Here is a 27,894-nt window from a genome sequence, read left to right as displayed (position 1 = left end):
TGCACTTGAGCTAGCATCAAAACATAGGACTCTTGACTTCATATTCCCAGATGCTTTTCCCTCTATTTATAACTTGTACAGAATTTGTGACACAAATGCTTTTTGTGTCTGAAGAGTTTATTACTAATGGGACAGATTGCATGTTTCATATGGCAACATGTACGAGTGCCTATTTGGATAAGAGCTTTTACAGTGTTGACTTTTATTCTGACTCGGCAGACTGATTCTTTCCCTGGCTCCTCTAAATGTGGTCCAAAGTTGTGGGTGGCAAAGATGCAGCCTGTGGGCCACCTGCGTTCTCTCGGCTGTATTTGAAACAGGGAGAGTTCCTGAATTCCAGATGTAATCCGGGCTTCCAGCACAGCTTGCTGAGAAGAGCCATGCCGAGGAGACTCTGAGCCAGTGATGGAGCTGGTGCCTGCAAATGCATTGTCCACCCTTTCCCCTCACAGTCCTTAGCCTTCAACCCAGTTCTCAAGTTTTGGTCTGCTTTTAATTGAGTACTCAGGAATTCACAAGAAATCTTTGCACACACTTTCCTATTTCCCACTATGTTCTCCAACTTGATTCCATATGTCAGCTTTCTCCCTTGTGCCTTCCTCTCTTCATTCCAATCCTCTCCTCTTCCATGGGTAGAAAACCCTAACACCCCGGCTGGGCCATTTTGCTGAAGTCTTGCGTCAAAGACATGTAACTCTGTGATGTAAATTAAAGTCAAGTGTATGACTGTGATTGTATTAAAAATGGATATGACAAGCACAAGATTAAGACCAGCCAACCCTGTGGATGATAAATATGTGGATCTGTGTTGTCAGTTCCTCCCCCTGTCCCGTGGTATGTCAGCCGCTCTCGTCCTGGAGCTCTTTCCCATTGAGCCTGGGCATGACTACAGCATCCTCTTCAGCGCTGAGTTTCAAGTGTCAATGACCTTCTATCAGAGTTGGCCACAATTTGGAAGCTTTCTTTAAAATCGTCTTTTGCATTCCTTCTCCTCTTGGGAGACAAGAACTATTTTCTAAAGGAGAGTTTCTTCAAGTGTGGTTTCTCTGCCAGCAGCATAAGCATTACCTGGGAACTTGTTAGAAATGTAAATTCTCGGACCGGGCGCGGTGGCTCACGCCTGTAATCCCAGCATTTTGGGAGGCCAAGGTAAAGAGATCAGGACCATCCTGGCCAACATGGTGAAATCCCGCCTCTACTAAAAATACAAAAATCAGCTGGGCTTGGTGGTGGGCGCCTGTAGTCCCAGCTACTCAGGAGGCTGAGGCAGGAGAATGGAGGTTGCGCTGAGCCAAGATTGTGCCCTGCACTCCAGCCTGACAGCACAGCAAGACTCTGAAAAAAAGAAAAGAAAAGAAAAAAAAAGAAATGTAAATTCTCTGGCTCCAGCCCAGACCTACAGAGTCAGAAACTCTGGGAATAGGACCCAGCAATCTCTCTCTCTCTCTCTCTCTGTGTGTCCTTCTTTCTCTCTTTCTCTCTGTGTGTGTGTCCATTGTGGCAAAATATACATAATATAAAATTTACCCTTTGAACCACTTGTAAGTATACAATTTAGTAGTTTTACATATATTCATGATATTGTGCAACCATCACTGCTACTCATTTCCAGAACGTTTTTTACCATCCCAAACAGAAACTCTATACCCATTAAGCAATAGCTTCCCACTCCCCCAACCCCATCCCTAGTCCCTGGTAACCTCTATTCTACTTTTTGTCTTTGTGAATTTTCATCTGTTCTAGGTACCTCAGATAAGTGGAATCATAAAATATTTGTCTTTTTGTATCTGTTGTTTTTTTTTCACTTAGTATAATGTTTTTCAGGCTCATCTAGACTGAAGCATGTACTAAATTTCACTCTTTTTTGAGGCTGGATAATATTCCATTGTATGTATATACCATATTTTGTTTAGCTGTTGATCTGTTGATGGCCATTGGAGTTGTTTCAACGTTTTGACTATCATGAATTATGCTGTTATAAACATTGTACCAATATCTCCTTGAGTCCCTGCTTTCAATTCTTTTCAGTATAAACTGAGAATGAGGATTGCTGGATCACAGGATAATTCTCTGTTAGCTGTTTGAGGAGCTGTCAATCTGCTTTCCACAGCAGCAGCACCATTTCACATTCCTGCCAGCATGACACAAGTGTTCCAGTGTGTCCACATCCTTGCCAACATTTGCTGTTTTCTACTTTTTTGATAGCAGCCATCCTAATGGATGTGAAGTTACAGCCTATTATGGCTTTGATTTGCACTTTGCTAATGATATAGAGCTTCTTTTCATATGTTTTTGGTCATTTGTATATATTCTTTGAAGAAATATCTGTTAAAGTTGTCTTTTTTTTTTTTTTTTGAGATGGAGTCTCCCTCTGGCTCTGTCACCCAGGCTGGAGTACAATGGTGCAATCTTGGCTCACTGCAACCTCCACCTCCCGGGTTCAAGCAATTCTTCTGCCTCAGCCTCCAGAGTAGCTGAGACTACAGGCACGAGCCACCATACGTGGCTAATTTTGTATTTTTAGTAGAGCTGGGGTTTCACTATATTGGCCAGGCTGGTCTCAAACTCCTGAGCTCAAGTGATCCACTCGCCTCCGCTTCCCAAAGCACTGGGATTACAGGGGTGAGCCACTGTACCCAGCCAAGTTATCCCATTTTTGAATTGGATTGTTTGTCTTTTTCTGTTGAGTTGTAGGAGTTCTTCATATGTTTTGGAATTAATCTCTTATCAGATAGATGATCTGCAAATTTTTTCCCATTTCGTGAGTTATTTTTTTCACTGTCTTTATAGTGACTTTTTTTTTTTTTTTTTTTTTGAGACAGTCTCGCTCTGTCGCCCAGGCTGGAGTGCAATGGCCCAATCTCAGCTTACTGCAATCTCCGCCTCCCGGGTTTAAGTGATTCTCCTGCCTCAGCCTCCTAAGTAGCTGGGATTACAGGTGCCTGCCACCACGCCCAGTTAATTTTTTGTATTTTTAGTAGAGACAGGGTTCCGCCATGTTGGCCAGGCTGGTCTCAAACTCCTGACCTCAGGTGATCCTCCTGCCTCAGCCTCCCAAAGTGCTCGTATTACAGGTGTGAGCCACCACACCCAGCCTATAGAGACTTTTGATAGGCAAAATTTTTAATTTTGATGAAGTTCAACTTCTCTATGTTTTCTTTTGTTGCCTGTGCTTCTGGTGTCATATCCAAGGAATTATTGCCAAGTCCAATGTCATGAAGATTTCCCCCATGTCTTCCTCTAAGAGTTTTACAGTTTATGCTCTTGATTCATTTTGAGTTAATTTTTATATATGATATGAGGTTAAAAGTCCAACTTCATTCTTTTGCATATGGATATCTAGTTTTCTCACCACCATTTGTTGAAAAGACTGACCTTTCTCCATTGAATGATTTTGGCACCCTTGTCTCAGTCTGTGTTTTAACTAGCATCCAGGTAATTCTGATGCTGTTTTGTGTGTGTTTTATCCTTTATCTTATGCTTAGCCAATCTAAGATTGAGAGGGTCATAATCAAATGGCTTTCCCAATGCACAGAAGGCATTTTATCTTGAAATTATGATGACTCTCACCTCAGTATTCTAATGGGAATCCTAGACTCTGACATGACTTTTTGATATGACTCATATCAGAAAGGAAAATAACCAACTTAATCATTCTTGGTATAACCAGTAAGTGATCCCCTGAGTTTCTCTCATGGCCCTGTGATAATTAACCACCAAAGAACACCGATGATATTCAGCTCATTGGACTCAACAAATGAAGTTTTCTAACAGATACTCTTAAAAAGCTTTATATATAGTCTTTGAACATTTTTTTTTTTAACCAAACTTGAGTTTAAACTTATTTATGGTAAGCAAGGTTCACCTCAAGTTTAGTGCTGTGAGTTAACAAAAATAAAATTGAAAACTCAGCTCAATTTTGTATTAAAACCTGATTTGAACCATGCTAAATTGGTACTTAGCTTTCATGTATTAATTTTAAACAGAGTCTAACACACCATAAACAGATCTACTTGTATAGTTAAAAGCTGGTGTGTGTATAGCCAAGCTCAATTAGCTACATCTAAGCATGGCATCTACATGCATGCCCGAGCTTTGTAGCAATACCCAGAGATTGATCTTCCACATAGTCCTGGGAGAGAAAGAGTTACGTTAAATCTGCCAAACATTCCAAAATTCAGTGACACAGACTGATTTCTACTTATTATTTAGATACTCAGGTTTACTTAACTGACAAACTGGACTTTATTAGTCAGCTATATCTTTCAATGGTCAGTCATCATCCAACCTTGAAATAAATGTTAGTTGATTAAAGCAGTAATGGTTCAAACATTTAAACCACATGCTGTGGATCTGAAAAATCAAGTCAATATGTGTAAAGGGAAGAATTATTAGAGGATTTATGAAATCTGGCCTGAACAAATTAATTCATCAGTTTAGCCAAAGGTCTGTCAATGAATTCAAGAACCTTTTCGAAAAGGGAAAGATCTGTTGTAATTTAAGTTTCTGTTTATACGTGAAAGTGGTAGATTGTTCTTTCTGAAAAGGGATACAGTTTACACAAACAGATTTGGAAGTTAATTTGAAATTGCTCAATGTCTTTGAGAATCGGAGTGCAATCCTTCAGGGATTTGAACAATTACTGTCCTCTCCACCCCTTCTTGGTGACGGAAGGGAATTTGAACCTCACCGGGACTGCAAAATGTTCCAACAAACCACGATGCCAACTGTCCAGGAACAGATTACTGTCTAGATAATAATGCAGAGTCTCTACCTACCTGTGTTGGATTTGTTAAAATCATATGCTTAACAGAAGATTTAAAGGTACTTCCAAGCATGTACATATACATACACCATACACATACATCTCTTTCTGCCTTATACATTTACTTAGAATCTAACTTTTAAGTTAGAAGAAACTCCACTACAGCCGGGCGCGGTGGCTCACGCCTGTAATCCCAGCACTTTGGGAGGCCGAGGCGGGTGGATCACCTGAGATCAGGAGTTCGAGACCAGCCTGATCAACATGGAGAAACCTCATCTCTACTAAAAATACAAAATTAGCCGGGCGTGATAGCACATGCCTGTTATCCCAGATACTCGGGAGGCTGAGACAGGAGAATTGCTTGAACCCAGGAGGCAGAGGTTGTGGTGAGCCGAGATCGTGCCGTTGCACTCCAGCCTAGGCAACAGAGCAAGACTTCGTCTCAAAAAAAAAAAAAAAAAAGAAGAAACTCCACTATATTTTGAGCTAGTGAGGTGGGTAATGCACACATTTAACAGACAAGAAAACTGAACCTCAGAATCATCGCCTGAATGTGTTCAAGACTGCAGAGCTAGCAAGTGGCAGGACTTAAAATTGAACTAGTGTCATTTGACACAGATATTGCTTTTCCTGTTGCAACACACACCTAGCCATTCCCGGCTGTATTTTCCTAATAACGGGGGCTCATCGCTTTGCTACTCAATCTGTGATGGTGGATCAGCATCATCGGCGTTCCCTCAGAGCTTGTTAAAATGCAGAATCTCAGGCCCCACCCCAGACCTAATGAATTAAAATACGTGTTTTGACAAGATCCCCAGGTTTGTGTTATTGTTTGAGAACCTCTGTTTTAGAGCTCACTTTGGGAAACCTGTGCTAGAAGGTATTGAAATGCTGAAAAAGACCAGCTGAAACTCTTAAGATTCGATTTCAACATTCAAAAACTAATTTTCTATAGTTCAAAGATGCATAATGATTGATTTTTGTAGGTTTTGTTCCAGCTTTATTAAAGATAGAAGATCCACTAATTATTATGCATTTGAAACTAAATTTTTAATTTTTTTTGTTTGTTTTTGAGACAGAGTCTTGCTTTGTCGCCAGGCTGGAGTGCAGTGGCGCGATCTCGGCTCACTGCAACCTCTGCCTCCCTGGTTCAAGAGATTCTCCTGTTTCAGTCTCCCGGGTAGCTGGGACTGCAGGTGCACACCACCATGCCAGCTAATTTTTGTATTTTTAGTAGAGACGGGGTTTCACCACGTTGGCCAGGCTGGTCTCGATCTCCTGACATTGTGATCCGCGTGCCCCAGCCTCCCAAAGTGCTGGGATTACAGGCATGAGCCACCATACCTGGCCAAAGATATGTATTTTTATCAGCACAAAGATGTCAGAGGCGTTTGAACCAGAGCAACTCCATCTTGAATAGGAGCTGTGTAAAACCAGACTGAGACCTACTGGGCTGCATTCCAAGGAGGTTAAAGCATTAAGTCACAGGGTAAGATTAGGAGGTCGGCACAAGACACAGGTCATAAAGACCTTGCTGATAAAACAGGTTGCAATAAAGAAGCTGGATGCAGCTGCAGCAGCCCTCCTAGGGGCAGGACCTGGGCACCTCTGCAGCCTGCATCCTCGGGGGACCTGGGAAGGCCCACACTCCCCCTACCACATGCCCCCCCCCCCCCCCCCCCCCCCCCCCTCCCTGCTACCGGTGCCTGGCCTCTCTCCTCTTCCAGTGCCTGCTCTGATTTCAGAGGGGGATTGAGGCGGAGGCCCAGGACCATGAATGGCAGTGGGAGGCAGACAGATTCCTGGGTGGAAGTGGGTGGTCCCCCGTAAGTCCCCTCCTTCAGGCCAGGGAGGGCCTGTATGCTGGGAGCCTGGCTGCCAGTCCCAAGGACCAGAGCAGGGACTCAGGGCGCCTCTTCCAGGCTGCCTGTGGCCACCCACCAACTAATTAGCATGCACTTCCTCCCCTCTGAAGGCCATAAAAGCCCCCAGCTCAGCTGGAGCAGAACAGGGGATGGAGAGGCCACCAGGTGGACCAGTTGCAGAGAGGAACTACCTTCTCTGCTGACAAGACAACCTGCTGGCAGAGAGGAGCTATCCTCCCTGCTGAGAGCTTTGGAGACCTGCAGCGACGTCCAAACCACTTGTCTGTGCAGAGCAGCTGCCCTCTCCAGGGCCTTCTCTCTGCTGAGAGCTGAACACTCCACTAGATGACCTGCATACAGCGAGGAGCTACCCACTGTGGGTTTCCTCTGAGCTGTTGCAACACTCAGTAAATCTCTTCATATTGTTCATCTTCCACTTATCTGCACACCTCACTCTTCCTGGATCCAGGACAAGAACTCGGGCAAAGGCCCCGCCAGCATGGAGGTTTCCAGACAGAAAAGCAACACCCCAAAGATCCCATCACACCACCAGCTCCAGCTCCATGGTGGTTTATAAAATGCAGGGCGACGTCCGGAAGTTACCCTATATGGTCTAAAAGAGGGGAAGCATGAATAATCCGTTACCTATATGGTCTAAAAGAGGGGAAGTATGAATAATCCACCCCTTGTTTAGCAAATCGTCAAAAATAACCATAAAAATGGGCGACCTATGGAGTAGCCATTCTTGTATCCCTTTGCTTTCTTAATAAACTTGTTTCACTTTACTCTACGGATTCGCCTGGAACTCTTTCTTGCACAAAATCCAAGAGCTCTCTCTTGGGGTCTGGATCAGGACCCTTTTCCCGTAACAAAGGTAGAAGACAGCTTCTATTATCAAAAGGCCTTTATCAAGTTGCGGCTTCACAATAACCAGCCCTCCATGTCAGGAGCTGATGACAGTCACTCAATATTAAATTTTGGCTTGAGGGTCTTTGTGAACTGCAAATTCTCACTGGCTTTTAGAAAAAAAAATTGTAGCCATGACAAAAAGTATTCAATTCCTATCTCTGATATTTTCTGTTCAATAAAACTCCATAGAATTAAAACTTGAAATTCTCTAATTGTGCCTGTGATATACTTAAGCATAGCAGAGCCTCCACTGGTGACGGGACGGTACTCACCATGAGACCTGGCCACACTCAGACCTGTCAAGAGACCTGGCTGGGCTCCTAAGGGTCTATGCACATGAGAATCCAGGAGCTTTGGTGGGTCTGGCTTTCAACAGAAAATTACAAGGCATACTAAAAGGCAAGAATTACACTTTGAAGAGACAGAATAAGCATCCAAATCAATTCAGGTATGGCAGGAATGTTAGAATTATCAGACTGGAAATTCAAAACAACTGTGATAAATACGTTAAGGGATCCAGTGAAAAAACTCAGTAACACGCAAGAATCGATGTGTAATGTAAGCAGAAAGATAGGAGTTCTAGGAAAGAATAAAAATACTACAAATCAGAAACACTGCAACAGAAATGAATACTTTTGATGGACTCATGACTCATGAGCCCATCATCCTGGATGGATGACGAAAGAATTTCTCGTCTTGAGGATTTGTCAGTAGAAACTTCCAGAATTGAGAAGTCATAGGAAAAGGACAAAAACAAAAAACAAACAAAACCCCAGAATATCTAAGAACTCTGTGTAACATTAGCATAATGGAAACAAGAAAGAGAGAAAGGAACAGAAGAAATAGTGGCGGCAATAATGACTGAGCATTTCCCTAAATTAATGTCAGATATCAAGGCAGAGATCCAGAAAACTCAGAGGACACTGAGCAGGATTAATGCCAAAAAACCACACCTTAGATAGATCGTATTCAAACTGCAGAAAATGAAAGATAAAGAAAAAAATGTGAAAGAGGCCAGAGGAGAAAAACACCTTATCCACAGAGGAACAAGGATAAGAATTATGTCACAATCTCCTCAGAAACTATGCGAGCAAGAAGAGAGCAGAGTGAAATATCTGATGTGTTGAGAGAAAATAGCCACCAACACAGAGCTCTCTACTCTGCAAAACTGTTCTTCACAAGTGAAGAAGAAATACAGACTTTCTCAGACAAACAAAAATTAGTGAATTTACTGCCAACAGACTTGCCTCGCAAGAAATGTTACGGGAGGTTCTTCAGAGAGAGGGACTACGCTACAGGTCAGAAACTGGGATCTGTATAAAGAAGAGTATTGGAGAAGGAATAAGTGAAGGAAACTTTTAAACATTGATTTTTCTTATTCTTAATTGATCTAACAGAGAACAGTTTCTTCAAGATAATAGCAGCAACAATGCATTTGATTATGCGTGCTTGCGTATACGTAAATGAATACAACGTGTGTGTGTGTGCTTATGGACAAGTGAAATGAAAGACAACAATGATACAAGGGACAGGAGGGAAGAATAAGATTTTTTTTGTCGTAAAGTACTTGCACTACCTATGAAGGGATATAGCGTTATATGAAAGGTGACTTAGATTAGTTGTAAATGTATATTGCAAACTCTAAGGCAACTACTTAAAAAAGCAACAAAAAAAGTATCTTAAGAAAGCAGAGAAAATGGAATAATCTAAAATTATCAATTATGACCTCCAAAGGCAGAAAAGGAATGGAATTCAAAAATAAAAACAAAAAACAAAGGCAGTTGATAGAAAACTGTAATAAATATGGTAGATATTAATCCAACTATATCAATAATTACTTTAAATGTCAATGGTTAAATATATCAACTAGAAGACAGCTTGTCAGGGTGCATCAAAAAACAAGACCCAGCTATACATTCTCTACAAGAAACCCATGTTAAATATAAAGACACATATATTAGAAGTAAATGGATGGAGAAAGATATACTGTGCCAACACTAATAGAAAGAAAGCAGGAATAATGATATTAACTTCAGAAAGAGAAGAGTTCAGAGCACGGGAGTTGTTAGGGATTTTGGAGGGGTATTTCATAATGAAAGGGGTCATTTTGGGTGAAAACAATGTGTCAATAAAGGTTTATTGATTGTAACAAATGTAGCACTCTGTAGGGAGATGTTGATAGCGGCCGAGGCTGTATGTTTGTGGAGCCAGGGAGTTGATAGAAACTCTGTACTTTCTGATTAATTTTGCTGTGAACCTATAACTGCTCTATAAAGTCTATTTTTTTTTTTTTTTTAAACAGAGTCTTACTCTGTTGCCCAGGCTAGAGTACAGTGGTGCAATCTTGGCTCACTGCAACCTCTGCATTCCAGGTTCACGCCATTCTCCTGACTCAGCCCCCCAAGTAACTGGGACTACAGGCGCCCACTACCACGCCCAACTAATTTTTTGTATTTTTAGTAGAGACGGGGTTTCACCGGGTTAGCCAGGATGGTCTCAATCTCCTGACCTCAAGTTCTGCCTGCCTCGGCCTCCCAAAGTATTAGAATTACAGGTGCCTGGCTTATAAAGTCTATTTTTTTAAAGCGCACATGTCCATGAAATGACATATTTTGTAACAACTAAAGCAACAGAATGGAAATGGAAGCATTTGCATATAATGGAATACTCCATAGCAATGAAAAAGAACAAACCACAGCTGCATGTAACAACATGAGTGTATCTCACACACATAAAAGACACAAGAGAGTACATATTGTATTGTTCCATTCACATAAAGTTTAAGAACAGGTGAAATGAATCCCTGGTGATAGAAATCAGGATCATGATTACCTTTAGGCGGAAGGAGGTTAGGGTTAGGAGGAAGCATGATAGAATCTTCTGGGGTGCTTTAAATGTTCATCATTTTGTTCCAGATGGTGGTTACACAGGTGGATTCGTATCCAGAAATTCATCAAGCCGTATGCACTGAAGTTTTGTGCACTTTGCTGCACGGCACAGTCTTTCCCTTGGCTTGTCTTTCAGCCTGGTTCCCACCTCTGATTTAAAATGAAATCAACAGCCACATCACAAAACATAATTCACTTGAAAAATATGCTTTATTTTTTAAACTGAAATTCCAATTGTCCATAAGCCACTTTGCCATGAAATACACATGGAAGGTTTCAAATTGTTTACTGGCCAGAGTATCAAGCTATTTAGCACGCCCTTGAGGGAAGAGGTATGTTCTGGTGGAGAATCCGAGAATCATGAGCCTGAATGTACACCAAGGAGGCATGACCAGAAGTGAAAAGACAGAAGGAAGGGACAGAAATTGGAGAGGATGCTTTGGTCCAGGGAAGGCTGTTGGAAATTTCTTTCACCTCACAGTCTTGCAAAAGACCTGGGTCTCAACTTCCAGCAAATCGAGATGGAGAATTTTTTAAAACCACAATTAGGTACTTTTAAGAAATCTTCAGGTTTTGCTTTAGTTATTGGCATAATTTCCTCTATTCTCTGGGTTGCCACAGTAGTGAGGATCTGCAAACAAAAAGACATTCTTCATGGAAACAGGGAGAAAATAAACGGTTCTTGTTTATATCAGCACTGTTTTTTTTCCTCTCTGACTTACTCATTCATGAGTTTCTCCAACTGTCTTGAGTCTCTGGGAAAGGGTGTGTTTGCCCATTAATCAAGGAATAGCTATTCTCTCCTTCCTGCACTACTAATCAAGAGAAGCAACGTTTTCAATTTCTGAAAAGTCCATTTTAGATATTCCCTGTATGACTCAGTTGACATGTTCACTGGTGACAGCAATCTCGCTATGACTAACCAGCTTCTACTTTTGACATCTTCTAGTAGAAGAAATGAGTTGCTGTGTAGACATTTCCCTCCAGGTGGTCTTCACCTACAGTATAACAATTAGCCAAGTCTATAACGGGAAACTTTCTTGCAAAGAGATCAGAATGTTGATGTACTATTGCAGAGTGTATGCTGCCTCCAAGTTCTACCTCTCATAATGTCAGAAGATGATGACTTTCTGTGGCAATAAGGATTTTTACCAGGTCTTTATTTGGTGCCCAAGAATAATACTTTTCTTGTGTTTCAGATTTTCAAAAAAATAAGAACATTCCTTCTAAGAAGCTGTTATCCAGCATCATATCTCTGAATGCAGCTGACTGAAAAGTGGGCTTTTGCATGCAAGGTGGATTCAGTTGAAGGTAAATAGAAAGCTAAATTCCTTCCTGTTACACTGCCATGCATGCCAGGTCTTCTCGTCCTAACTGCCCTGAGGCCTCTGCACATCACCCACCGTGGGTTTTGAAGCCCACTGGGATCATCTAGGACCTTGAGCCGGGGTTGGCTGTTACAGGAGCGCTGGTCTATAACTGACAGACATTTCCTCCGCTCCATGTTTCATTTTCTTGTTTAACAGGTAGACCAATTTGCTACTAAGTTGGTTTCTCCAGCCTGGGCTGTGAAAAAGCAGCGTCCTTTGGGAAGCATTTTGCACTTACTGCAATATTCCAGCAATGCCAAGACACAATCTCAGTGAGCTCCACACTTACTCAGGTAAATTCAACTGATTCATGTGCTATGTTAGCTAAATGGAAAAATATTTATTTAACCATTCTGCTTACAAAGATTGTTAGATTTTATACTAAGTCAGAATTTCATCTGCCTCCTTTCTGACATCTGTGTAAAGGTTGGATGCCTATAACATTGACAATAATTTATAATATACTGACCTCTATGAGCCTACAGAGGTATAGTGCTGTAAGCTATTAACATCCTTATTTACTCTGAGAGGATGCAGGATAGTTAGAAACACAGATAATCAGTATTGTAAGGCCAATTGCCTATGTCTTAAGAATAATTACCATTATTTGCCTGGCATTTTATTTGGGTATAGGCGAATGGCATTCTTTACGAAGAGTGTTGTCTTATTCTTAAGTTTAGCTCTGTATCTTTAATGAAGATAATTCCTTAAGATCCTTTTTTCAAAATTCTAAAAGGACCTGTCTTTTACTACAAAAACTTTAATAATTTTTATTTTTTCCAGTGTTTAATTATGAACATTTTCTAACATATAGAAAATTCAGAAGAAAAATACAATGAACACTCATGTCACTTAGACACCTACCATTTAGATTCAACAATTGTTAACATTTTGCCAGACAAGTGGATGTGTGCACTTGTGTGTGTATGTTGTTTGCTTAACCTATTTCAAAATAAGCAGCAGACTTCATGATATTCTCCCCTAAATATTTCAGGGTCATCTCCTAAAAATAGGGCATTCCACTACATGATCACAATACTATTAACACATCCAAGAAAATTAGCAATTATTACAATACTATCTTATACCCAGATCATGTACAAATTTTCTCATTTGTTCCTCAGATATATATTTAAGCAATGTGTTGAATGGCTGGGTTTTGTTTTAAATCCAGATTTATATATCACATTTTGTTTCTGTATTTCTTTTAATCTCTTTTAATGCAACAGTGTTCTCAGTAGCACCCTCATGCCCCAACACATCTTCTTTTCTTTGGCATTGAATTTTTAAAGCATCCAGGACCGTTGTTTTGTATCATGTCTCAAATATGTTTATTTCTTCATAGTGTCCTATAGCTGGTTCATCTCCTGTGTATTTCTCATAAAAGTTGAGTCCTTTAGTTGCATCTTAAATATTTGATCCTAGTTATAGCCACTTATGTTGGCTTTTATATCCTTGCATGTAAATAAGACTTGACCTTATTCAACAAACTAAAGTCTTTCTGATTTTATAAAATATAAGTGCCTCTAAGTGAGACCTCTCTCCTGTACTTTATGACTTCTTAGTAAATGCATAGCACATATTTACCAGCTGAATCACACCATTCAGATTCAATCTCTCTGGATTCTTGTAAGTCATCCAAAATTTTTCATTTAGAATGTGGTGTACTACACTCAAAATTACTCTTTTCCTGCCAATATGCTGTCTTTTTTTCCTTAGGATTATCTCTTTGGAAATTTTTAATTAAATATATTCTTTTGTACTGAAAGGCAGTTAAAGTCTGAAACTTTAAACAGCTGGTTATCTACTTCTAGGGTAATAAGGTATTTTAGAAAAACCTAGAAATTCATGCAATTTATAAAAATAACTAAATTCTTTAGTGTATCAACTAAGTATGAGGGAAATCTGTACGCTAATTCTAGAATGTGCAGTGAGTAACATGAAGTAGAATAGTCTCTAGACAAGTGTGAAATTTTTAATTAATCCAAGCTATAAATATCTGAAAAAGTGATGTTTGAGGGTTTCAGAGTGATTGTAAATTAAACTAATTACAAATTGATTACCATTGATAAGTTGGTCCTTTAAATTTTTCTTAAGATAAAATGAAAGCTGAATTTTTATTTGTGACTGATTTGACTATTTCTGTACAATATTTGCTTTAGGGAAAACTTTTTAGTGTTTTCAAAATTCACCTTTTAGCTGGATCCAGTGACATGTCTGACAAAATGACAGGCAATTTGGAAAGTAAACATGAAAATATCTGGGGAAGGGCAGTCCAGACTGAAGGAACAGCAAATACAACAAACCTAGAGACAAACCCTTAACCGATACTTAGTAAAAAATAAACTAGACTAGGAAAAATGTCTGAAAAACACTAGACCACCTACGTCCTCACTTGCTACAACTTGAATAGTCCTAAAAATATTCCCATGAATACTACATTTAAGAATATTCAAGAAGAATAGTCCTTAAAAATATACTTGTGATAAATTGGGTAAATTTAGCAAATTGTTTTTAGGCAAATTGATGCTTTGCTAAGTTGACTTATAGAGGACTGGTTTTCAATCACTTGATTTCTGGCTAATTTACCTGCAGCTGTGCCTGCTGCAGAATAGACATTTAGTAAATGTTTATTGAAAGAATGATAGGAAAAAGGTTGCATGTGAAACAAAGTGTCAAGGATTGTATTGAGTATTGTATCTGAGAAAATAACTTAACTGGAACCTAATTTGGGTTTGTGGCTTATCTGCCTTTTTTGATATTTGATCCCATCCAAAAACCATCTGCAGGTTTTTTAACTGCAAAGCCCCACAAGACCTATCTCTGGGCCAGTTTATCTCCTGGTGCCTTCCTTTCATCTTCAAAGCAGACCCCAGGAACTCAGCTTTCGTTCCTCTCCAGCAACTCAACCATCCTTTCTATCCCTTCAGATTTTGTTTCATATCACTGCATAATCTCCCTCATTTTGCAATTTCTTCTACATCTGTAGATAAGCGTAGAAACTAAAAAATTTAAGGATCTGATTCCAGATCTCTGAAAAGAAATAGGATAATGAAGCCAATAGGATAATGAAGCCAACAGGATAATGAAGCCAATAGGATAATGAAGCCAATAGGATAACAGCCAATCTGGTAGAAGTGAGTAAGGTTATAGAATCCTTCCACAATTATCAGGTTATCTGTTCCTTGTCCCTTTTAAGATGGTAAATGGATCTAGGAGGATGAGACTTGTGTGTGTGACTTTTTCTCTCCCCGCTCAATTATATGAATTAGTTTTATCTCTTTAGGATTTGCCAAAAAGCAAAGCGGTTATCATTACTGGTTAAACACATTGATACTTATTTATTGTAGCAAACATGAAAGCACTTGTTACAACAGGACTACAACAGTCAGCAGAACTGGGTCCCAGCTGGTGGTGACTCCAGCAAATAGTCAGGGTCCCACCTTGTGCCCACTCTTCCATACCTTTCCTGAATAGTCAGGGTCCCACCTTGTGCCCACTCTTCCATACCTTTCCGGAATAGTCAGTCATCGGTGTTCTAGGTCTGGTGTTTGTTCCCTGAAAGGCAGCAAAGAAAGAGAGTACAGACTATAGTGTCCCTGATGAGATCATATGTGGAGCTCCTAATATCAATTTGGCTTGAATACAAGGACTGCTTTCCTATTCCAAGGGCAGGGTGGAGGTACATTCCTAGGACAGGGAATGGCAGATGTCTGAAATATACCTTGCAGACCACTACACTTCGCTGAGGTGTTGCCCTCTGCATTTATTCCTGAGGGTGGAGTTCACTAAACCACTTTCCTTCTCACCCCATTTTTAGATACAATCAAGGTAGAATAATAGGTGTTTCCTAAACTCAAATTGGCAGTTTGCAGTTTCTGGGACATCAGCAATGAATGACACCCTTTTAATGGACCTTCCGCCCTCCCTCTTCCCCCGAGGAATGATGAACATAGTTCATGTCCTTACTAATTGTCTGTGGCCCAATCACCATACAGAGTACAACGTGTAACTATCATGAAGACAGTGTTCAAGGGCAAGGCTTCAGTATATGAGGGGCAGCAGAAGTGATGGGGGGAGGAGGAGTGGAAGACCAAGGCTGAGCCATTCCCCAGAGGGATCTTGTTACCACCAGGAATGTTGCCAAGGCAGGGGCTTTTGCAGCTGTGTAAAGAGCAGATTAGGAGCAAGATAGAAGCCTGTTGTTAAAACTGGGGCCCAAGATCAGGGCTGGACAACATCAAGCATCTTTGCTGCCAGAGTACCTAAGTGTTGAGTCACAGCAACTTAATCCCTCCTATTAATACCTGGTTTGATTCTGGGGACTGGAGTGAGGCTGAGTCCCCTATTGGCTGCCAGAATTTCAGCTGCAGGGAGAGACAAACTCCAGGAAATCTACAAGTTAGGCAAGAAGGATACGGAGAAAGAGAGGTCAGTTTCCAGAGAATTAAACAACTGACATCAAAGACGTAAGGGCTGTTCCTGGTAAAGGAATGTTTTGCGTGTAGGAACTGGGCAAGGAGAAAAAGATAGTCCAGTTGCATTCACACTCTCACCTGAGTGACAAGGGAAGGCAAGATAACTAAGTGGAACTTTTTTCATTCTGTTGCTTTCTAAATTTTCGAACTAAGTTTAAAAAACAATGAGACTAAGTCTGAAGGTCACGACAACCTGGCGACTTCAAGCTAGACCCCGTGATCATGAGTGTTTGCTCTCACCTATCAATACCATGCCATTCTGAGATTGCCAGACCAACCTTCTTCCCAGCCCTGGCACCCAAGGCTCTGGCTCAGGTCTTTAATACCGACTTCCCAGCACTGACCTGACGCAGTAGCTGCTGGCCTTCCGGCTTGTCCAATGTCAGCCTAGCTCAAAACTGGGTCTTCATACCAAAAAAGTCCAAAAAAGGTGTTGAACTTGCAAATCTAAAGGCATCAAAGGGCTGCAATATGTTGGAGTGGAAAGAGGAACAGAAACTTAACGAAGTTGCTAGAGAACAACAAGAAACCAAGAACACGGAGAGCTTAATTTTAGGCTCCAGGGATTTTCCCAGACTTATTTTCACTGTTTCTTAGGACTCCAATTTTCTAAGTCCTTTGTTCTTCAGTCAAATGGAAGTACAAGGAAACGTGAGAACTCTAGATGAGGCCCTGAAGTCATTGCTACTAATCGAATGGCCCTGGCAGCTCAGATCAGCAGGTACTTTGGGAGCATCAGCAATGACCCCTGTGTCCTTGGGACGTCACTCTCCTGCTATAAAGTCTTCAGTGGATCTCTACTGCCTTGGAAGAATTGAACTCTCTGGCCTCACCTTTAAAATCTTCCAGGAGCCTTTTCTCTCACGAATCCCCTTCAGGCAGCAAATACTCCAGCAAAACTTAATCACTGGTTTTTCACACTTGACAGGAACTTTTTCCATTTTCTGACTTTTCTCAAAGTAAACTTTGTGTAGAATAATATTTTATATTTAGATGTGTCAGTTAGATAAAATGCCAGCTAAAAGCTTTTCTCTTCCAGAATGCCTTCTTTCTGATTACACTAATCTCTGATCACACCTACATTTACTTGACTTATATTACTCAGCATGTTTTTACTATAAAGTAAATCTTGTGTCATCTTCCTCATTTACACTGCACATTCATCAAACACAGATATTATATCTTATCAATGTTTTCAATTGACCTCAGTGCCAGAGAGTTGAACTAATCATATGCCTCAGTTCGTATCACCCAATCATTACAGTTGAAGCAAAATACTTAATTTAGATATTGATTCCTTTTTCATCTCATTCTCTGTTACCATTCCCTCTCCCATTCCCCCCTTTCCAGAGGCAACCGCTCTAACGAGTTTGAAGTCTAACATACGTGTATACACGCTCTTGCAAAATATAATAATATAATCCACTGTATCTTATTAGACCTTGTTCTACTTCTTATTTTTTTATTCAGTGCCGTGGGTTTTTGTTTGTTTGTTTGTTTTGTTTTGTTTTGTTTAATGAGACAGGGTTTTGCTCTTGTCGCCCAGGCTGGAGTGCAATGGCGCGATCTTGGCTCACTGCAACCTCCGCCTCCCGGGTTCAAGCGATTTTCCTGCTTCAACCTCCCGAGTAGCTGGGATTATAGGCACCCATCACCACGCCTGGCTAATTTTTGTATTTTTAGTAGAGATGGAGTTTCACCATGTTGGCCAGGCTGGTCTCAAACTCCTGACCTCAGGTGATCCACCCGCCTTGGCCTCCCAAAGCGCTGTTTTAAAGATCTATTCATATTGCTCTGTTGACACTTGGTTTGTTACTTCAAGCTGCCAAAAAATACTCAGTATTATGCAGTCTGCACATTTCACTCACCCCTTCCTCCAGGAGCGGACACCAAGATTTCCCCTAATCACTGGAAACACCACAAACAGCACTTCAATGACTACATAATACATGACTCCTATGTGTGAAAACTTCTTTACAATATATATACCCAGGTAAGGGTTGGCTGGTTAATAAGGTGTATGCATGTTGAAATTGACTAAGTACTGAATTTGATGAGCTGTACCAGTCTACTCTCACTAGTAGTTCACATAGGTTATTGTTCTCCCACATCCTTGCAAATACTTGGCCTTATCTGATTTTCTAATGCTTGTTTATCTCATGGATATCTAGTTGTAGTTTTTGAATTTGTTTAAATCACTCTTATCTGATTTTCAATACATTTGAGCATTCTTCATATAGCCTTTAGCCATTTAGGTTTCCGCTTCTGCAAATTGCCTATATATATTCTTTGTCTATTTTTCAATTAGTTTTCCTCTTTATTATTGAATGATTTGCATATGTTTTCTTGTACATCCTAAATACCAGTTAGCACATAGCTTCTCGGCCTTTTGGCTAAGATCAAGTGTGGTATCTGTTCTTGTCAGTTTAAATACTACTTAGCACATTGGTTTCAGTTTGGCTGTGGGGTCCTTCATTGAACAATTCTGATGAAGTCAAATTAACAATTCCTTACGTTTTGTTTCTGCTTTTGGTATCTTGCTTAAGAGTTCTTTCCCATACCAGGGTCATAAAGTTAACCTATAGTTTCTTCTGTAGCTTTATAGTTTTGCCATTCATATTTAGATGTTTAGTATGTATACACATATATACATATATATTTCCACACACATATAAACACACACCCCTCTATATGCATATATATATGTATACAGTATGAGATATAAATCTGTTTTTCCTCAATATGGTAAACTTACTTTCCCATTATCATAAACAGGTTTTTTCTTTCCCCAAGGATTTGTGGTATCATGTTTATGGTATCTAAGACTTCCATCTGAGATCTCCGTTCTGTTCCATTTCTTCATTTACGTTTTTACACCAGTACCATACTATTGTTTGTGTTTTTTAAAAAATTACTATAGCTTTGTTTTAATCTTGAGTGTGGTAGAACAAATTCCTGCCCTTTAGTCTTATTTTTCAAAACTGATTTAACTATTTGTGGATCTTCATTCTTCTATATACATTTTAAAATAGGTAAAGTCCTTAAAAACATCTGGCTACAATTTTCAATTGGCATGCTGTAGACTGATGCATCATTTGTTGGTTGGGGGCGTGGATGCTTTTAGAATGTTAGATGATCTTATCTGTAAAGATAAACTATTTCTCCATTTATTTAGAACTTCACGTCTTGTAACAGGTTTTTAAAACTTTAACCATGGAGGTCTTTCACATTCTTTCAAAAGTTTACTGACTTGTTATAGTTGTTTTTATTGCTGTGTATAGCAGCTTATTTCCTAATTATGTTTTCTAGATGGTCTTTACTGCTTCAGAGAAATGTTATTGACTTTTTAAAACTGATCTTGTATACAGCAACTTTGCTGAACTTCCTGATTTGTTTTACCTTCCTGACCTGTTATAATATCTATGTATAATACTGCTCTTTGCCTTTAGAAGATAATTTTGGCCTGAAGTCTTTTGATAGATTTAAGATCAAGATTGGTACTCTGGCCTTTTTTATTGTTTATATTTCTTTTGTATATGTTTTTAGTGCTTTTAATGTACCTTTCTATGTCTTTTTGTTGTAAAGTGTAAGAATGTCTTATTCTCATACTTAGCACTTTGTTTTATAATCCAATATGAGTGCCATTTACTATAATTACTGCTATATCAGGATTTATTTTTTCATTTTATACTTCCTTTTACTATGTGGCTTCTTCTTCCTCTTCGTAGTTCATCTTGTGTTCTTCCAAATAAACAAAAATGATTTCTGCTGCTTTGAGTTTTATATTCTAATTTATTCATCTAGCAAGTTATCTCTAAGTTGTCCTTTTTGACTGGGGCTTATTTCACTTAACATAATGTCTTAAAGTTTCATCCATGTTGTAGTATGTATCAGAATTTCATTCTTTTTAAAGGCTGAATAATATTTCATTGGATGTATATACCATATTTTGTTTCTGCATTCATCTATCAATGGATAGTTGAGTTCCTTCCACTTTTGGCTATTGTGATAATGTTGCTATTATTCACAATAGCAACAACATTGCTCTATGTCTGTCTTTCTGTCTTTCAGTACCACACTATTTTGATTACTGTAGCTTTGAAAGAAGAAAGTGTATGACTTTCAACTTTGTTATCTTACAAGATTGAGTTGGCTATGTGCAGTCTCTTGATATTCTGTATGAATTTTAGAATGGATTTTTTATTTCTACAAAAAAGCATTGGAATATCAACAGGGATTGCACTGAATCTGTAGAATGCTTTGGGTAGCAGTGACATCTTAACAATATCAAGTCTTCCAATTCATGAACACAGGTTTTGTTTGCCATTTATTTGTGTCTTCTTTAATATTTTTCACCAATATTTTGTAGTTCTTAGTGTACAAGTCTTTCTTTCACCTCCTTAGTTGTATTAATTCATAAGTGGTTTTTGTTGTTATTGTTTGTGGCTGAAGGAGATGCTATTGTAAGTTGAAATATTTTCTTAATTTCCTTTTTGGATTATTCATTGCTAATGTATAGAAAAGCAATGATTTTTGCATGTCAATTTTGTGATTTTGCAACTTTCCCAAATTAGTTTATTAGCTCTAACAGATTTGTTTGTGTAGAATCTCTAGGGTTTCCTACATATAAAATGATATCATCTGTGAACAGAGATAATGTTACTCCTTCTTTTCCAATTGCGATGCCTTTAATTTTTCTTTCTTACCTAACTGCACTGACTATGAATTCTAGTACTATGTTAAATAGAAGTGGCAAAACAGCATCCTTGCCTTATTCCTGATCTTAGTGGAAAAGTTTTCAGTCTTTCACCATTGAGTATGATGTTTGAGCTGTGTGTTGTTCATACATGGCTTTTATTACGTTGTGGTAATTTCCTTCCAGTCCTAGTTTGTTTGTTTGTTTTTAAATCATGACAGGGTATTGAACTATGTCAAATGCTTTCTCTGTATCAGTTGAGATGATTGTGTGTTTTTATTTCCTTTACTTGTTAATGTGGTGCATTACACTGATTGATTTTTGTGTATTGAACCATCCTTGTATTCCAGTAATAAATCCCACCTGGTCATGGTGTGTAATCCTTTTAATATACTGTTGAATTGGGCTTGCTAGTATTTTGTTGAGTATTTTGCCTCAATAATCTTAAGCGATATTTAGTTTTCTTTTCTGGTAGCATGTTTCTCTGGCTTTGATATCACATAATGCTGGACTTACAGACTTAGATAAGAACAGCTCACTCTTCTTCATTTTTTTTGGAAGAGTTTGAGAAGGATTGGCATTAATCTTTCTTTGAATGTTTGGTAGAATTCACCAGTAAAGACACCTGCTCCAAGGCTTTTCTTTGTTAGAAGGTTTTTGATTATTAATTCAATTGCCTTACTCATTAAAAAGGTCTACTCAGATTTTTATATTTCTTTATAATTTAGTTTTGTTAGGTTGTGTGTTTCTAGGAATTTGTCAGTTTCATCTAGGTTATCTAATTTGTTGGTGTACAATTATTCATGATACTGTCATAATTCTTTTTATTTCTATAAAATCAGCATTTTTTATTTTTATTTCAATCACTTGAGTCATCTCTCTTTTTTTAGCCAATCTAGCTAAAAGTTTGTCAGATTTCTTGAGCTTTTAAAATAACCAACTCTCAGTTTTGTTGATTTCTATATTATTTTTCTATTCTCCATCTCTATTCTAATCTTTGTTCTGTTTTTTTCCCCCTCTTTGCTAGGCTCTGGGTTTAGTTTGTACTTGTTTTTCTAGTTCCATAAGGTAGAAAGTTAGAGCACTGATTTGAGACCTTTCTTCTTTTTTAATATAAGCATTTACAGTTATAACTTGCCTTCTTCACACTACATTCACTGCATCCTGTAAGTTTTAGTATGTTGTTTTTATTTTCATTTGTCTCAAGATATTTTCTAATTTCCCTTGTGATTTATTCTTTGACCCTTTAGTTGTTTAAGAGTGTGTTGTTTACTTTTCACATACTTGTGAATTTTTTTTCTTCTGCTGTTGATTTCTAGTTTCATTCCATTTTGATTGGGAAAGATACACAGTATGATTTCAATATTTTTAAATTTGTTCAGGCTTGTTTTGTGACCTAACACATGGTCTACCCTGGAGAATGTTCCCTGTGCAGTTGAGAAAATATATATATTCTGCTGTTGTTGGGCATAGTATTCTCTATATGTCTGTTAGTCTAATTGTCTACAGTGTTGCTTGTGTTATTTATTTATTTATTAATTTTCTCTCTACTTGTAATACTCACCATTGAGAGTATGGTATTAAAGTCTCCTACTATTATTGTAGCCAAGATTTTCAAGAGGGTCTTTTTGTTGCAACCTTTCTGAGGTTTTATATGGCTGAGATTATTTCCATTGCACTTTTCATATTTAAATGCCAATCTAGATGAGTGCAAGATTCTAGCTTCAAAGATTTTTTTCTGCAATACTAAAAAAGTATAACTCAGGCTGGGCATGGTAGCTAATGCCTGTAATCCCAGCACTTTGGGAGGCCAAGGCAGGCGGATCACGAGGTCAAGAGATCAAGACCATCCTGGCCAACATGGTGAAACCCCATTTCTACAAAAAACACAAAAATTAGCTGTGATTGGTGGTGCACACCTGTAGTCCCAGCTACTTGGGAGGCTGAGGCAGGAGAATAGCTTGACCCTGGGAGGCGGAGATTGCAGTGAACCGATTGCACCACTGCACTCTAGCCTGGTGACAGAGCGAGACTCCATCTCAAAAAAGAACCCAAAAAACTGTAACTCAGTGTTTTGTTTTGTTTTGTGAGACAGAGTCTCGCTCTGTCACCCAGGCTGGAGTGCAGTGGCACAATCTCAGCTCACTGCAACTTCCGCCTCCCAGGGTCAAACGATTCTCCTGCCTCAGCCTCCGGAGTAGCTGGGATTACAGGCACGTGCCACCATGCCCAGCTAATTTTTGCATATTTAGTAGAGGTGGGCTTTTACCACTGGTCTTGAACTCCTGACTTCGTGATCTGCCCACCTCAACCTCCCAAAGTGCTGGGATTACAGGCACGTGCCACCATGCTGAGCTAATTTTTGTATATTTAGTAGAGGTGGGCTTTCACCATGCTGGCCAGGCTGGTCTCTAACTCCTGACTTCATGATCTGCCCACCTCGGCCTCCCAAAGTGCTAGGATTACAGGTGCATGCAACCATGCCCAGCTAATTTTTGTAAATTTAGTAGAGGTGGGCTTTCACCATGTTGGCCAGGCTGGTCTCGAATTCCTGAATTCGTGATCCACCCACCTCATCCCTCCAAAGTGGTGGGATTACAGGCATGAGCCACTGCACCCGACCAACTCAGTTGTCTTTTTGCAGAAGTTTTTGAAGTGTCTAATATGAATATGTTACCTGTTCATTTGTAAGTGATCTGTTTCTTTCTGAAAGCTTTTAGAAATTTGCCTTTGATATTCTTAAATTTTACTATATAATGTGTCTAAGTATGAAAATGATTCCAATAATAGCTGTATTATTTAACTACGTAAGAATTTGTGTACTCTCCATGTTTTAGCCAAAATTTTTGGATGCATTGATTTGACTTTGGGTTTTATGAGGGTAGGAACTATGTTTTTCTGTTTCATAGCTGTATCTTCAGTGCCTAGCAGTGTTCTTAGTATATGGTAGATGTACTAAATAAATATTTGTTGAATGAATGAATAACTGAATAGTCACCCAGGTGACTGGCAACTTTTCTAAGATTTTCTAAAATATATTATTTCTTTTGTAATTTGTCTCAATAACTAGGGATTTTTTACAGCAGACAAATAAGACATTTAATAGAATTTAACACTAAACTGAGTTAGTTTCAGTAGATGGTCTACAGGTTATAATAAATCTTTAAAAATACATAGTTAGGAAAAGAACCATGCAAATTACCATTGGCTTATACACTCATATCTGAAATCTGAAAGATACTAGTCTTGGTCAAAAACACGTCAGTATGTATTTATACAGTATAGTATCACTCTGTACTTGTCCTTGATTTACAACCCTTTCTTCCCTACTAAACTGTGACCAACTTGGAAAAACCACGTTTTTGAAGGAATAATATAGACAACAAATTTGTACTTTACTCCTTTAGACTAGTGATACGTACCACTATATAATAAGTAAAATACTTAAAAGCAGAAAAGAGTGGTAATTTTAACTTTTTTCCTTCAGGAATATCCTCTTTTATCAACGAATGCTAAGTTAAAACACAAACAAAAGTGGAAGACAGAATGGGGGCTTTCTTCATTTAATTCATCTTTGTTATGGTCTTAGGCTTATTTTGCTTAGTGGATTTATTATTTTCTAATGATATTCAACCATGTGTGAACTCCCCCCATCATCTGCTTTTCTTAACTATCATCTAAAAATACAGTACAAATGTCCACCTTTAACAGGCATGTAAATTTTCAGGGTGCCACAGACTTAGGAACTGACATAATCTTTCTTTAAGAAAAGTAATAGGGCCAGTGTGGTGGCTCACGCCTGTAATCCCAGCACTTTGGGAGGCCGACGTGGGTGGATCACGAGGTCAGGAGATCGAGACCATCCTGGCTAACACGGTGAAACCCCGTCTCTACTAAAAATAACAAAAAATTAGCTGGGCGTGCTGGCGGGCACCTGTAGTCCCAGCTACTCGGGAGGCTGAGGCAGGAGAATCGCTTGAACCCAGGAGGTGGAAGCTGCAATGAGCCAAGATCGCGCCCGTGCAATTGCACTTCAGACAGAGCAAGACTCCATCTCAAAAAAAAAAAAAAAAAAAGTATTAAAAAGGTTGATAGAAAAAGAAAAGAGATCCTCTTCTGGTTGTGAATATAAAAAGCCCAAGGACAATTCACAGTCATACGAGGCCTTATTGTGACAACACTAGGAAATGTATAAAAAATTTAAGAAAATGGTTTCAATAGTGAAATTATTGCAGGCGTTTAGATATTGAGAACCTATTTGTGAAACTGAGCTATATAAATAATTAATAGTAAGAAAAATAAAGTTCATGTTTTTCTACAGAAATTGAATGAATTATAGAAATTTGAGAAGGTGTTAACAATCTTGAAAATATGAATTCTTTGGGTTTTGCATTTCCACTGTGCAAAAGTGGTGTGGGATATTTCAACCAGTCTGTCAAATAATCTATGCATAAATTGGAGGCAGCAGTTCCCCTGAAAGAGTTGCTTTATATTAAAAAAAAATAGTATCCAGTTTAAAAATAAACTCACTTACCTTTTACATGCTTTTTATGTTTCCCTTAATTCCTCAAGTTAATTTCTTTTTAACCAAACACTGTCAATTCCCAGATCATGCCATTGCATTCTAATTTAGGGCAATGTGATAAAAATGATCCTTATAAATGAAGTATAATATTATATTTGCATTCAGAATCAACTATTCAAGTCTGCATATCTTGTAATGGCCATAGAATTCTCTTTACCCTTGTTTCGTGGTACCTAAGCTGTCAATTACTTTGGGAACATTTTTGAAAAGTAAAACTTTGGTAATAATCTTTACAAAGTATATAGACATGGTTTAAAATTTGAACTTAAAAAATTTAAACCATGTCTATATAGCTTCTCTTTTGAAAAAGTCTGCCTTGCTTGAAGAACTTAAGCAATCAGAATTCAATTCAAGGAAAGTTGCCAAAGATGAGGTGATGCATTCTAAAATAACAGAGAGAAAAGTGATCTTCAGCAGAAATCACATAGAATTTTAGACTTGAAATGGATCCTATAGGTCATGTAATCTGAAGACCACTAGGGAAGTCCATGGTAAGAATAGAAAAAATTTTTCACCCTATGATTTTACATATGATTCAAATATGTAATGTTTCCATGCAGATTTACACAATATTATAAATCTACATTTTGGGGGGGGGGATTATCTTGATGTCCTTCAAATGTAATTCATATTACTTTAGAATCTTTACGGGGTGGAGGAGGTAAGATTCTATTATGAATATGTAATTGATTTTTGGAGCTTATTCGTTGGAAAAATACATTTTTGTATTTTTCTAGATGGGAAAAAGTCTTTCTGTGGAACTTGTATCAGCCAGCTCTCTATGCTACACCATTTTTGGATATGTATGAGGGAAGGATAATAAGGATTAAGTCCAAGTATTATTTGTCAATATTTTACGTGAAATCTTATTCAATTCGTAATTTACTTTCAAGAATTAGTTTTAGCATTTTAAATTTTATTGTAATTAAGTCTGCATTTGTTGTATTTATTAAAGCAATGTTAATCTATTGATTTATGTTTACATTTTAAACATCCTACCTTTGTTTATTTAAAGCTAACAAAGGCGAGTAGCATGTTCTTATATGGACATGCTAGTGTTTTATGCTGATTATTTTTATAATAAGTTAATCATATATAACATAAATCTCATAAATGTTTCATGTTTATATTTTTTGCATTTGTCATTAAATTAAAATCTGACATTAAAAAACAAAAGAATGCCAAAAGGAATGCTCTGAACATAACCATATATGCATCATTGACATGCAAATTTTGACATGTAAACAATATAATACAATCCTATTCATTTAAAGAGTTAGGATAAAAGCATGTCTAGGAAGGCAGCTGCTTTATAAATAGTCCTACAAGTGGCATAACTATACCACTTCTTTTATCATTCTAGTACTTTACCACTCATTTGATACTTGACAGCTGTGTGGGGATGACTGGAAAATTTGAATGTGTAAAAATAACTTGTTGGATTGGTTTTTACATTTTTTCTAATTTTAAAGTTTTCTAAAAGTTTTGCATTTTACATTTTGCTTTTAATTTACTTTGAATTTAACTTTGTGTATAGGATAAGAAGTTCAACCCTATTTCTCTCCTCTGTGAAAAAAAGTTCCATCACTATTTATTCCTCTTTTCCTTTTTGATGTTTTATCAAAATTGCCTTGATCATTCTTGGCACTTCACACTTGCATATAAATTTTACAATCCTCTTGTCAAGGTCCAGGGGAAAAAACCTGCCAGTAATTTGGCAAGGAATTGCACTATGAATGATTTTGGAAAAACTGACATCTTTATTATTTTTTATACCATGAACATGGTATATTTCTCCTTCCATGTAAGTTTACAATATGGTTTTAATATTGTCTCTATAAGCAACTTGCACACATTTTTAGATAATTATTAGCTATTCTTATATATTATTGGTTGCTACTGTAAAAATACATTTTAAAAATTATACTTTCTAACTTGTGTAGCTACAGAAATAGTTGATTTTTATAAATTGCACTTGTATCCTCAAACTATGTTGAATTATCTTATTCTAAAGATTTATTTGCATATTCTCTTGCTTTTTGTGTGAATAATAATATTGTTTGTGAATAGTAGCGGTTTTGAGTCTTCCTTCTCAATATCTATAATTTACATATAGTATCTTTTATTATTGAAATGGTTAAGATCAATGATGAGTAGAAGTAGTGATAACAGACATCATTGTGTTTATGGTTTTAATCTATTGTCATTAACATTTCATCATTTCTAACATTTCATCTAACATTTCATCATTAACTGTCATGCTTGTTGCAGGTTTCGAATAGATACTCTTTAATAAAGAGTGTCTTTATTCCTTAACTTAATAAGTTAAGGAATTTTC

The 27,894-nt window shown here is 38.1% G+C and overlaps 1 protein-coding gene and 1 pseudogene across 1 annotated transcript in view; both read left to right on the top strand.

Moving 5' to 3' along the window:
• ERCC6L2 (ERCC excision repair 6 like 2) overlaps nt 1-27,894 on the top strand; it is a 191,260-nt gene that overhangs the window by 27,420 nt on the left and 135,946 nt on the right. The window contains exons 3-4 of the mRNA XM_025360047.1: nt 8,795-8,854; nt 11,975-11,977. Coding sequence (XP_025215832.1) covers nt 8,795-8,854; nt 11,975-11,977 — 63 coding nt within the window. The remainder of the gene's footprint in view (nt 1-8,794; nt 8,855-11,974; nt 11,978-27,894) is intronic.
• LOC112608819 lies at nt 18,649-18,858 on the top strand (annotated as a pseudogene).

This window comes from Theropithecus gelada, chromosome 15 (assembly GCF_003255815.1).
Source record: "Theropithecus gelada isolate Dixy chromosome 15, Tgel_1.0, whole genome shotgun sequence".
NCBI lineage: Eukaryota > Metazoa > Chordata > Mammalia > Primates > Cercopithecidae > Theropithecus > Theropithecus gelada.
This window is presented reverse-complemented; position numbering and strand designations above follow the sequence as displayed.